The sequence below is a fragment of the Poecilia reticulata genome, linkage group LG21 (genome assembly GCF_000633615.1).
Source record: "Poecilia reticulata strain Guanapo linkage group LG21, Guppy_female_1.0+MT, whole genome shotgun sequence".
Taxonomy (NCBI): domain Eukaryota; kingdom Metazoa; phylum Chordata; class Actinopteri; order Cyprinodontiformes; family Poeciliidae; genus Poecilia; species Poecilia reticulata.
The window spans coordinates 12,279,723-12,292,569 of NC_024351.1; the positions used below are offsets into that span (position 1 = coordinate 12,279,723).

Here is a 12,847-nt window from a genome sequence, read left to right on the forward strand (position 1 = left end):
TAAAAGCAACAACAACAAAAAAAACAGCTGCAATCCTGAGATGACTGGCATGAAAGCGAACTGACCCACACCCTGGCAAAGGCGTCAATGAGGATGGTTTGGCTGGTTGGTTTGGTCATAGCTGACAATGTGTTCTATCTTGAAAAAAGTATACTGCATCTTTAAAAATAACAACAACTAGCCACTAAAAAAAACTTCGCCCAGTAAGATAGCAGCGGCTTGGTGAGCTGGTTGTTGATTGGTTGTTTACTTACAGGTAATAAGAGTATGAATAGTAGGTCCTCCTTGGGTTGAGAGCCAATCAGAAAGCAAAAAAAAAAACAAATGAGACACAAGGGAATATGCAAATTAGGACAAAACTGTCCTGTCTCAACCAGTGACAACAGAAACAGAGGAAAACACCCTTTCACTAATAAAACATGCAACGAGGAGCCATTATAGCTATGGACCATTTAAAAAAAAGGAACAGAATAATAATAATAATAATAAAAAAAAAACTTAAAACCAAAGTTTAGAGCTATAACAGGCGATAAAACTCAGAAAGGAACTACCAGAACAAAAACGATCAACCTATTTATATGCAGCCTTTCAAAGTGAAATTCAAAAACAAGCATGCAATGTTCTGAACTATTTTTAACTGTGACTGGACTGAATAACCCTCATAAAATATTTATCCTTCATCAACCAATAACCTTTTTTTAAATTGTCACTCCTATTAATGTTCAGTCAAAGCTGATGCAAACCTATCCAATCAATAACACCCAGTAGCTCGTCTCCTGTAAAACAAGCATGATGTCACTGCAAAGTCATCATGTCCCACTATTTTAAAGATGCAGTATTGCTCAGTGTTGTTGTAAAGGTTTAATGACAATGAAGATTGATCTCCCCAGAAACCTTCATCAAACAAAAAACGAGCAAGTAATGATTCCTCATGAGACAAATATTAATAATAATAATAAAAAAATGTGAAATCGTTTCATTCGAAACATTTCTGAAGGTTTACACATTATCTTACACAGTGGTTTTATCAGTCAGTGCAAAATTACAAACTTTCAAATGAAATGTAAACTAGAACATGTATCATTTGATGGGGAAAGCTGTTTTTTTTCTATCACAGATCAATGATAATTCTTATACAGTTACACAGGATATAATAAGTAGGAACACAATGAATGTAACGCTGTTATGCTTAACACATCCAAAGGTAGAAAAGATCAAATAATTACATATTTTACCAGCAAGTAAAAAACTAATATATATATATATATAAAGAATCACACTTGTCATATTTCTAGCCAGTTTGCTTTGAGTAATACTTAATACTTCTGCCGTATTCCTTAAGCTGAATATCACACGTTACCAGTCGCAATTAGATTTTCAAGCTACTGCATGACAGCTGACTCACATAAATTCATTAAGCGAATTAGAATAAAAACAAGGAGGCTGGGGTTGAAAGAGGAAAAGTTGTCTATTGATGAGAGGTCATTATGCTTCATGTTTCAGTTTCTAACTGTTTTCAATTTCTCAAGTGAGATTATGATTAGCAATAATTGAGAGGATCTATTCCTGGATGCTCTGTAAAGACTCCTGAGAAGAGCTGCAGACAGGCTGACGCAGAATGATCTCGGTTTATGAGTCTAGGAAATATGTACGGCCACATTTATAATATCTTGCATTGAACTGCAAAGATCACTGAATTTTAAAGAAAACAAGAATTTTAAAGAAATTTTAAAGGAAACAATTATTTTATTTTAGCATATTTATGCATATGGTTAATACATTTTATTAAGAAAACACCAAAAAGTGTCCCCTGGAAAGCAGCTAAGTTGAATATGGAGGTGCTTTCTCTCATTGGCTTAGCATCCTGTCCACACTATGTTTTTCTTATGTTCATAAAAGTTTTTAGATTAATTTCAGTTTTTAGTACTTAAATGATTTAATAAATCACATGTAAGTAAATGCAGGTATCTTACTTGAAGTGAATGTTTAAGAACAATTGATTTTTAGTGTTTATCATTGTGAAACAGTGCATTCTAGAAACATTGAAAGTTAGATTTTATGCAGTTATTAGCTCAAAAAATAATGACTATAAATATTGCTTATAAATATTGCTTGTAATCTCTTATATAGATTTAAATTAGTACGTTCTATGTGAAAATGCCAACTCTTCGGTATCTGCATCCAGCCACCACATGGTGGAGCTCTGCACCAAGTTAACACCAGTCAGAACAAACTGCTACAGCAAGAATAAGATTGTCACAGATTACGGCCAGAAAAAAGATGATTTGTTTTCTCTCAAAACCAACTTTGTTATGCATCAAGTATTTCTTATCATCAGTCTGCTTTGCCAAAACCTAGTTCTCTGTGCACAAGTGACCGAGGCGTCTCTGCTTCAACCTCTACAAACCTTCATGAAACTTATGATTTGAGAATTTTATCAGTTTTCACATCTTTGTGTTAGAGAATATTATTCTTAACTCTCATATTCATCATTCATCTCATTAGCTGCTTAACCAGAAATCTCCAAGCCAGGAATCTGAAAACTATGTGTTTTCACGCAAACTTCCGAAAACTAGTCTCATCAGCCTTACAGAAACCTTCAGAAAGCAAACCAACTGTTTCTGAGGGGAGATCAATATTTGTGATGGATGAATGAGAGATGGTGCCACTACAACAAAAACTGGAACAACAGTCAACAAGAGAAGGGAATCTGCTGAGCGCTTGTGTCTGTGTGTTTTTGCATTTGCATGGGTGCTGGTGCGCGCTTTCAGTGTTGGTGGTTTGTCGTTTATGGTTTCCACAGAAAAAAAAAAAATCCATCTGATCTGATTTAGTGGATGTGGTGGGGCTGTAACTCACCTCTTCTTGAGCAGCAGGATGGCCACCAGAACCAGCAGAATTAAAACAAGAACACCGGCACTTATTCCAGCGATTTTCACCACTCGATCCGTTTGTTTGGCCGGGTCAGGGATGACTTCAGGCTCTTCGGTTGCACCTGGTCAGATTAAAATTTTAACAGCAGTTATAAAAAAATATGAAAACATTTGAGACTCATTCACTCCTATGGAAAGACACAAAGATTTACGGCATTAAAATAAAATTAAAAAGCTTGCAGGTGTGTAGAATTTTACTAATCTAACTAAATAGCAAAAACAAATGTAATCTTTTGTACCCCTACTTGTGTTTTGTGTGCTGGAACATTGCTGTCAGGCTGTAGGGTGGTTAAATAATGTAGAAAGAATCCGGACACTATTTTTAACTATTTACACAAGCAGACATCTCTTGCTGTCGAAGCATACCATCTTACAATCCTATGAATAATCGCCGTTTTCTCTGAAGCTGTCGTTACAAAATGCCAAGCAGCAGGAAAGCAGTGGGAGTGACAGGTCGGGGGAAGCAGCGACACTTAAAAATAGGAGGGTTTTTTTCATACTTGTGCAAAAGATCAGATAAATATTGAGTTTGTATGAGTTAATTTTTTAGAAATGCCAGACAATTATAAACAGAATTTAACTATAACTTATGAAGTGACAGGTATATGTTGTTTGCACAAATATTAGGCAAATCTTGTTTTTGAAGATTATGTACACAAATCTCAAACATAAATGTTGAAGAAAGGACAACTGAGGTTTTGACTCTTTTAGGAGAATATCTATATGTGCACAATATTTTTGTGCAGAATTATTACACATCTTCCCATCTGACTTTTTTGAATTTTATATGAACAGCTCAAAAGTTATTAAATATTTTAGACATTCAATAAATAAATAAACAAAATAAAATCATTGGCCAACATGGCCACCCTTCTTTTCAGTAACAGTGATCGGTCTTCCATTCATGGACAGTTTGACTTTTTGACCATCAACTTTTTGTGCAGCAGCAACCACAGACATCGTACAGAGAGGTGGACTGTTTTCCTTCACCGTAAATCTCCCGTTTCAGAACTGCCCACAAGTTCTCAATTGGGTTAAGGTCAGGTGATGAAGCAGGCCATGTCATACGTTTTTCATTTATAATGCATTTACTAGCTGGAGTATTTGGATGCATGTGATGGAACTTTTCCTACATAAAAATAATTCTCTGGTTGAAAAGTTCAGACTTCTTCCTGTACTGATGTTCGGAGAAAGAGACTTCTAAAAACTGGCAAAACCCCTACAGAGATCCAGCTAGATCATTTTTAATAATACCAGCTGCATATCAGTAGCACACCTCCACCTTGCTGGTGTCTGAATCAAAGTGAAACTCTGTGCCGGGTAATTATTAACATAATTATGCTCACTGATAATTATGTTTATGGTAAATTTGGGAAGAACTTCATTATTCTAACCAACGAACATAAAATGAGTAAAACCAAACTGAAATACGTAATGTGCTTTTAGAAAGGAGATTTGTAATCATAGCAAAAAAGTATCAAGCATTTAACCTCTTTATTTAAACCGAAAATAGGTGAATAAATCAGTCAGTGGCTGCAAGTGTGTACTGTGTCAGTACAACAGCAGGGAAGACAAAATTAGTTCATTGTGAGGAATATACACAACGTCACCAAATTAATATGACAGATTAAAGTTGAAATTTCCCCCTAAAGCACCAAGAAATGCTACTGTAAATTTTAGGCCAAAGCACATTAAAGACGGATTGAGGCAAACAGAAAAACTTTTCTTTGGTGTGACCAATCCAAATTTAAAACGCCATGAAATGAGAAGTACAACAAAGAAGGCCCGGAGCTGCAGAATTGTACTTTTGAAGTAGAGTTAAAAGGAAAGTTCTTTGTTTTGTAGAAGCTTTAAAAGATCTTTCTAAAAACAACTATGTCTACTAGTTTAAAGATGAGCTTTTTTGTTTGTTTACCAATATATATTTTTAAATGTTTCAAAAAAATATATAAAAAAGATGACATTCAGTTATTTTATTAGATATTTTATTCAATGTCACTGCTATGATTTGGAGAAGTGCATTGTATAAATAAACATTTAAAAGGCAGGACTTTCAGAGTTGACTCTTGACAAAGTCACCCATAAACACAGATTATATTGACAGTGTTTTTTATAATTCGGCTTTTGTTGAAGTTCCATAAAAAGACAGCCATGGAGCATCAGTTTGTCCCTTGCCTACACTGTCTTCTGCAGCTAGATAAACTGAGCTAAAAGCATGTGTAATTGCTTAATGGTAAATATATTAAACCCATTAACTCTGCAAACACAATTTGAATTTACAGCTCCAATCTGTCAGTGGAAAAAAACCCTAAAAATCACTCATTTAGCGCAAATACTCAATCCACCTTGTGTTTTATGCATTCTTTTTGTCTTAAGCACAGCATCCTGTTTTTATTGGGTAACACTTCTGAAATGTAATTTGACAGCAGGTATTAAATATGTATACCTGCTGTCAGTGTGGTACTCAAATCAAACTCATCTCTGTTCTTGATGACTTTGGAGAGTTGAATGAACTCCCAGACTTTCACCGTTTAAAATATAATTCATCAATGATGTTTCAGAGTGCAGAAGTTTCAATCTAATTCACGAGGGACACAAAGCACAGTGTTTCTAAAGCTCTACTTAATCATTTTATACTGGAGAACCAGAATTCTGTATATTACCATGTAAGAGTATTATGGTGTATTATAGTAATCCAAATAATCCAAGAGAAAAACATATGTGGAAAACTCTACAGCTATCAAGCAGTAATCTACTTTAAATACTAAACGTCAACAATCCCAGTGCTGTTTTATCAGCTGCATGTTTGTGATGTGAAAATCCTTCAATAAATATGTTTATTAATAAAGCATGTAGTTATGTAACATTGCACTATAATGAAGACTTCCATAATATTTGTAAACCTGGTGTCACAATATTTATTACCTTAACGAAATGGTTGGCAAATCTAAAAGCATAGTTTGAATTGTATAAAATAAGTATTATACGAAATGTGAAACTCATTTCTATGAATCAGAAGTTGTGTTGTTGTGCATATAGTTTGCATACTGGGATGAACAGTGTGAACTTTGCGGTGTGGGACAGAGAAAAGCCTTGGTTGCACAAATCCTGACATACAAATGTGATTCCAATCAGAACTGTTGTTGTACTCATTTCTTGCCAGCATGTGGAAAAATATAGAAGAATATACAGTTAGAAGAATATACTGTCACTGAAAGATGTCAAGTTTTTGAACATTATCATGTTATAACATTTGAATAAAGGAAGCAGTAGTATGCTTTTAGCGCATGAATACTAATATTCCAATGAAAGGATAATTTACAGGAGTTTGTAAAGTTTTACTTCATGCTTGGTCTAACACATGGAGACATATTGAGGGTTATAATATCACTTGTGCTAAAAAATGGGTTTATTTTTTCTACTCATACAAACACTGCATGAGTAGGAAAATCAAGAACAAAATCAAGTGAAAATGTCCAATTTGAATGAAAATTATTTTTTTTTTACACTAAGATGAATTATACAAATAAACATCTGAATCTATCTAGTTATCTTTTTTTTTATAACCATGTTAAATAAATAACAAAACAACTTGTTTCTTTCCACAACTTTTGAAAAGCCAGTAGGAGACAACATGACAGAAACCAAACAAGACAACATCCACGTCTTGAAAGGCTTCACAGCCTGACCTCATAATGTCGACTCTTAATGTCTGTAAAAATGATCCAGGTCACTACACTAACACACACACACACACACACGCACACACGCACACACAAACACACACACACACACGCGCACGCACACGCACACACACACACACACACACACGCACACACACACACACAACTCCCTGAGGCAGCAATGACACAATACACAATACCCCAGATGACCTAATAGGACCACCATCACTTAATCCTCCCTCCTGGATGCATGCTTCAGTGCACAAACACATGCAGAGAGAAAGGAAGGGACATTCGTCCAACCTCTTTGCCCATTATTTTGTTCCTCTCTATTATCGTCTGCTATTAAAAAATCCTTTTCAAAGACTTCCAGCTTTACTCAGACCGCTTCAGGCTGGAAGGACAGAATGCCAGCTTGTTTCAGCAGCTTTGGGTCCAAGTGGCCACCTGTTCTGGCAGCTACAGCCACAAGCACTACTTGAAATATGATGACCCAGGAAAGTCCCCCGTTTGTCTTATATACGGGTGGAGAAATATGACACCCCACTGGCACTGGAGAAGCATAACCACACCTTTGATCTAGCCATGTATCAAATTCCTTACAAGTCCACAAGTAAACATCTCCTGGTCACACTGGCTGGACTTCCATAATCTCTAAAAACAACTGACATTTCTGGTCACTGTTTTCTTTTTAAATACCTTTTTATGTCATGCCACTATCACATAATTCATTGAATTATAGATGGTTAGTAAGGCTGTCATCTACCTAAGTAATCAGCAGTAATGGGTCACTGTAATGGATTATTGGGCTCAAAATGATGTCATCTGATTTTGTAGCTTTATGAGCCTACTGCACTGCAAGGTCACACTAACGGACTGCAGAAAAACAGCAGCAAGATGGCTAACAAGGGTAGGATAGGTCATAGTTTTCACTCACTTTCAAAGCACCAATGCCCTCATGATAATCAATTTTTTTTTAAATCTATTTTTACATACTTTAATCGGAAGCAAATTTTGTAGATCTCAAAATAATGAAAATAGGATAAACCAGTTTGGAAATACTTAATATTTCTTTGAAGTGGATTTGATATTTGACATAATATGTGTGTGAAATTGTAAGACAGTTCACAATCCCCTGACTATTATCAATATATGATACACAATGGTGTCTGATTGTCAGCTTCATTGAAAACATAATATGTTTTTTTCTGTTTATCCTTTTTCTGGCTCTAAACAGATAAAAATTTTAATCCATTAGACCCATTTTTAAAACAGCACATGCGTGTGTGTGGGCTTGTCAATGGATTATTTCTTCACAATTTCAAATCTGACTGATAATCTATTAACATATGGCTGCTGGTAAAATCTGCTATCTGGAGAGTATGCACAAACAAATGCTAAAATTGTACATAAGCAGACATAACGTGTTTTTTCACTTTGAAATGCAGCAATAATATATTGTCATCTTTAATACTCCTATTATAGTAAATCATAAAAACAACAATCTCAACTGAAGCTAGTCTAATAGGTAAGAGAGGTCATTAGATTTTTATCCATAGTGTACCGCAACAATAAAATATAACAAAAAAAAAAGCAAAATAATAGTTGGACATGAGTAAATATGGAACATTAATTGATTTAACAACATACGACAAGCTAAAAGGCTCATAAAATGTACCTTCTCAGATGCCTAGAATATTAAGCTGTAATTATCACAATTTAGGGCTTTTATTTCCACAACATATGTAAACAATGACAGTGTGTTCTTACGTTTAGCTGCCAGCCTCAGGCACTGCGTCTTAGTTTCCTGGGAAAAAAAAAACAAAAAACAAAAAAAAAAAACACAAGGAGCATTTTTCAGTATCCTGTAAGAAACTCTTAAGAAGACAATGCAATATTGACCGTATTCATATTGTGAGCTCCGTGCTCTGATTTCAAGACACTGCCTATATAAAACTTCTAAAGTGGAGCTTATTAGAGCATCTCTTTGCCTCTGCATCTAAAATATATTTAATTATAACAGCTTGTGTGAAGCTGAAGTTTCATTTTCATACAACATCAATAAATGTGTATTTACCCTCTCTGTGCTGCTAACTGCTTGAAGGTAGATGTTGTAGTTCTTCCTTGGAGCCAGCGGGGGATTCCAGAATCCCTGTACAGCACGAGATGCAACTTTACTTCAGGCAGTGCAGTCACTTTCTTTATCAAATACAAGTCTTTAGATCAGAAACAGTGATTGCTACACATTTATTATTACCATGTTTTAAAGATGTAAATTAGTTAGCGTTGCTTAAACAGTTTAACAAACAAAAACAAATACAATGTCATTAGAAATATGTCTGTTCCATCAGTGCAACTAGTTCCCTATCCCCTGCCTCAATCCCCGCCCTTGTGATCCAAGATGTGTAAAGTCAGAACAGCTACACCAGAGCAGAACCCCACCAGCCGCAATCAGTTGCACAATCAGCAACTACACACGTTGCAGGCATCCCCTCGACCTTCGTTCAGCCAGATCTTTAACTAAATTCAGCAGGAATGCTCTGGTGGTTAAGGTCAGGTGTGTGACCTGTGATTGTGACAATTTTCATCCACCATCCCTGCATCCTGCACTCTCTAAAACTTGCAGGACCTCCCTAAAACATCCTTGAAGCTTGGCTTTAGTCCCTTGGTTAAAAACCCTACTCCTCTCATCACAGCACCATGCTCAGCATCTCCTACTGGTCTCAAAGTAAAAAGACTGAACTTCTTTCTTAGTTAGCTTGGTTGACATAAATTATCTATCACTATTCCTGTTCCCCTTTTCATTTTCTGGCTGAAGATACCCATTTAGTGTTAAATAAGTGGCTTCACTCTCTATGAAGAATCTAGCTAAACATTGTAATCACATGCAGTGGATTTTATTACATTGCATAAACTTAATTTCCCTATTTATTTAGTTTGTACTATTGTTTTACAAACCAATGATGCAGTTTTCTTAAGCTTTGTACCGTTTTGATAATTTAAAGTTTTTATATTATCACTGAAATATAATTTTAATGTCAAACATTTTTTTAAGAACACTTGCCTGGTAAGTCTTGTTGTCTCCCACAGTAAAGGGGATGGGCTCAGGCAGGTTGCTGGGTGACAGCTGGGCAGCATAGTAATATGGAGAACCACCACTTGATGCGCTGTGGTAGGGAACTGGAACCTGGGAGTTATTAAGGGTGATTTGTCAATACATCCATCCATCCATCCATTTTCTTACACCCTTGTCCCTCAGCGGGGTCGGGAGGGTTGCTGGTGCCTATCTCCAGCTGGCAGATTTGTCGATACATGTGACTGATAAATGATTCATAGCACAGCTTTCATATTTTTAGTACATAATATACCAAAGCAGAGTTTGTGTATTAATGTGAGTTTACAAACATTCGCATCAAAGTGTTGCGCTTAATATAATAAATAATGCAAATGGATTTGCATTATTGCCTGAGGTTTAAATTCAATTTTCTGGTAATGAGTTCCACATAATGTTCGCCAGCACACAAGTAAATGCATATGTGGCTTGTTAAGTCTAAGCAGAGATGTATATCTGTCACCTCATAACAATCTGATGAAGCCTGGCGACGTGACCGCTGAGGATTTACTTCCTCCACCACAATCTGGTATGCACTATACACAGAGAAAAAGAAAGTAATTACAGTAATAATTATAGTTTTTTCAGTACTCATATGCCAAAAGCAAGAAATACAGCGTGTATGAAAATGATACCTTATAGGTGCACCCTTGGCTTGTGCAGGTTTGAGCAGGACAGTGATAGTTGTTGCAGTTTCATTAAGAAATGCCTCTGACACGTCATACTCATCTATTGTCGGGGCTGAGAGAGAAATAGCAGTAGCATCATACAGCAGTTACGACGTTAAATACATTTGTTTTGTTTGAAATCTCTCTTCTACCTGAGATATTCGTAGTCACATTAAGCGTGGATGCAGGCCCGAAACCTTTGGACGTCGACGCTCGTATAGAGAGCTGATATGTAACACCTGGGTGGAGTTGGGCGAACGTGTAGTGGGTGGCATTTGAAGGTAATGACACCATGAGTCCTGGGCGCTGCAGAGGTACTGACGGGTCAAATGAGCGCACGCCACTGTAGTTGATCTGGAGAGATTCAGTGGCACATAAACCGGTTTTTAATATTTATGAGGCAGTGTATGTTACAAATTTAGCTACTTCTACTGCTCCCAGAAATCACACTACCTCGTATTGTGTTATAACTCCGTTGGGCTCAGCTGGTTCCTTCCAGTAAAGGATTATTGTCTCTTCAGATGGAGTGGCTCTAAGTGACTGACTGGGAACGGGACCTGGAACTGTTGACCCAAACAGAGAGACACAATCTGTAAGTGCTAATAAAAGCAGCAGTAAAATTCTGCTCTGCAAATGAGGAAGCTGGGACCAAAATGAAACATACGCAGGAAGACAAACAGACGAGCATCATAAAATGTTATGCGTTTATTTTTAAATTTAGAAGAAAAAAAAAGAAGAGATGCCGACTGAAAAGTAATATAAACAACCACATTTTAAAAAGCAAATTCCAACAATCAGTAAATGTTTTTTTACCATCTTCATCAGTCTGAATAATGGTTTCATCACTCTCCTTCCTCCCCTCTGGATTGGTCAGGATCATCTTCAGGCTAACATTAGTGTAAGGGGGCAGGCTTCCCACCAGGTGACGAGGTGCTGAGAAAGGAAAACAAAGAGAACTAATAATTATATTGTCGAACAACAACCTATTTCAAGCTCATATAATTGTCACTTTCAGACCTTAAAGGTGCAGATTTAAATGCAGTGTTTTATCTGTGTGAGAAGCAAATACATGTTTGTAGCAGGTGTTTTACGTCTTGACTTTAGAGAATGGATGAGATCACAAGGACTTTTGTGCTACTGATGCCTCAAAATAAATCACAAACATGTTCAACTTTCAAACACAGACTCCGTGCCGTGAATTTAAAAAAAAAAGGCAGCAAAGACTTGTGTTGTAAATCTAAAGAAACAGAGAGTGGTCTGGCATTTGTGCATGGAAATAAAACTCGTAGAGAAATAAATCATCAGAATAATTGGATATTACAGTTCTGTCAGATTAATCAATGGGAAAAAATCAATACATCTCCAGACCATTTAGAGGGAACATAAATAATTCTTCAAATTACATTGGTCTACTAATGTAGAATGACACCTGCAATACACATAATGATTTAAATGAAATATTTAAATATTGTGCATAGTCTATGCCTAAAACAACGACCCTACAACTTATAATAACCACTTTGGAGCACATTTTTAAAACAAAATGTGACTTTTTACCAATAAACAGAGATGCTTATCTAGACTTCTTATTAAATATCTATTATATCTAGTTTACTTCACAGTGTTAAAAGCAAGAAATCCTGACATATCAACATATATTTTCACTGAAAGATCGCCTGATTCCTTTATAAGTATTACCTTTAGGATCCATATCCAAGCAGTCAGCTTTGCTGTGGTTGTCGGCGGTCATGTAATGGTAGCAAATGGTGACATTAAAGGTGTGACAGCGAGTGATGTTGTAACCCAGGGACTCCCAGTCCACCGCAATCAAACGAGCCCTGGTCTCAGCAATCTTCAGCCTCTTGGGTGTACGCATGGGTTCTACAAAAGAGAAAGGAGAGAAGAAAGGTAAACCAAAAGGTGATAGAAATTGCTGATTGTTCATCTCAAAAAACACAGTTGTGTTACAAGAATGTAAAAAAAAAAAAATAGTAACTGTGTGTGTTGTCTTAAAAAAACATCTTTGTAACTTTGTTACATGAAAAATTGGATTCAAACTTTTAAAAGAAACTCTAAAAATTCTCAGGCTTTCTTTTCTGTGCAGTATGGGTTTCAAGCAAATGTTCTTCCTGTTGCCAAAAACAACTAGGCGTGGAGAGCCAACATTTCCCAATGATGACGCATCCAGGTTTGAACAAACACTCATTTCTCTGTGCTGCCTCTCACCCATTTCTCAAATGCAATATCTTTGTGAGCCATATCTTTGGTTTCCATCCTTTATGTGGATTCAGACTGCTATTGTCAATATAATCTACTTTCCTTCCTCACTGCCCAAGGCTTTAATTACCTTAACTGGCTCATTTAACTGGATCAATAACCCCCAGCCCTAACACACGCACACACACACACACACACACACACACACACACACACACACACACACACACACAC

The 12,847-nt window shown here is 36.3% G+C and overlaps 1 protein-coding gene across 15 annotated transcripts in view; it reads right to left on the reverse strand.

The window, feature by feature from the left end:
* ptprk (protein tyrosine phosphatase receptor type K) overlaps positions 1 to 12,847 on the reverse strand; it is a 102,421-nt gene that overhangs the window by 15,310 nt on the left and 74,264 nt on the right. For 10 of the 15 annotated variants that reach the window (XM_008397408.2, XM_008397418.2, XM_008397411.2 and 7 more), the window contains 11 exons: positions 12,095 to 12,277; positions 11,210 to 11,329; positions 10,850 to 10,959; positions 10,549 to 10,750; positions 10,364 to 10,469; positions 10,192 to 10,264; positions 9,681 to 9,803; positions 8,694 to 8,768; positions 8,387 to 8,423; positions 2,860 to 2,995; positions 255 to 284 (listed from right to left, as the gene is read on the reverse strand). In XM_008397408.2, the coding sequence (XP_008395630.1) occupies positions 255 to 284; positions 2,860 to 2,995; positions 8,387 to 8,423; positions 8,694 to 8,768; positions 9,681 to 9,803; positions 10,192 to 10,264; positions 10,364 to 10,469; positions 10,549 to 10,750; positions 10,850 to 10,959; positions 11,210 to 11,329; positions 12,095 to 12,277 (1,195 nt within the window). The remainder of the gene's footprint in view (positions 1 to 254; positions 285 to 2,859; positions 2,996 to 8,386; positions 8,424 to 8,693; positions 8,769 to 9,680; positions 9,804 to 10,191; positions 10,265 to 10,363; positions 10,470 to 10,548; positions 10,751 to 10,849; positions 10,960 to 11,209; positions 11,330 to 12,094; positions 12,278 to 12,847) is intronic. The other 5 variants (XM_008397421.2, XM_008397419.2, XM_008397417.2 and 2 more) reach the window with 1 other exon arrangement.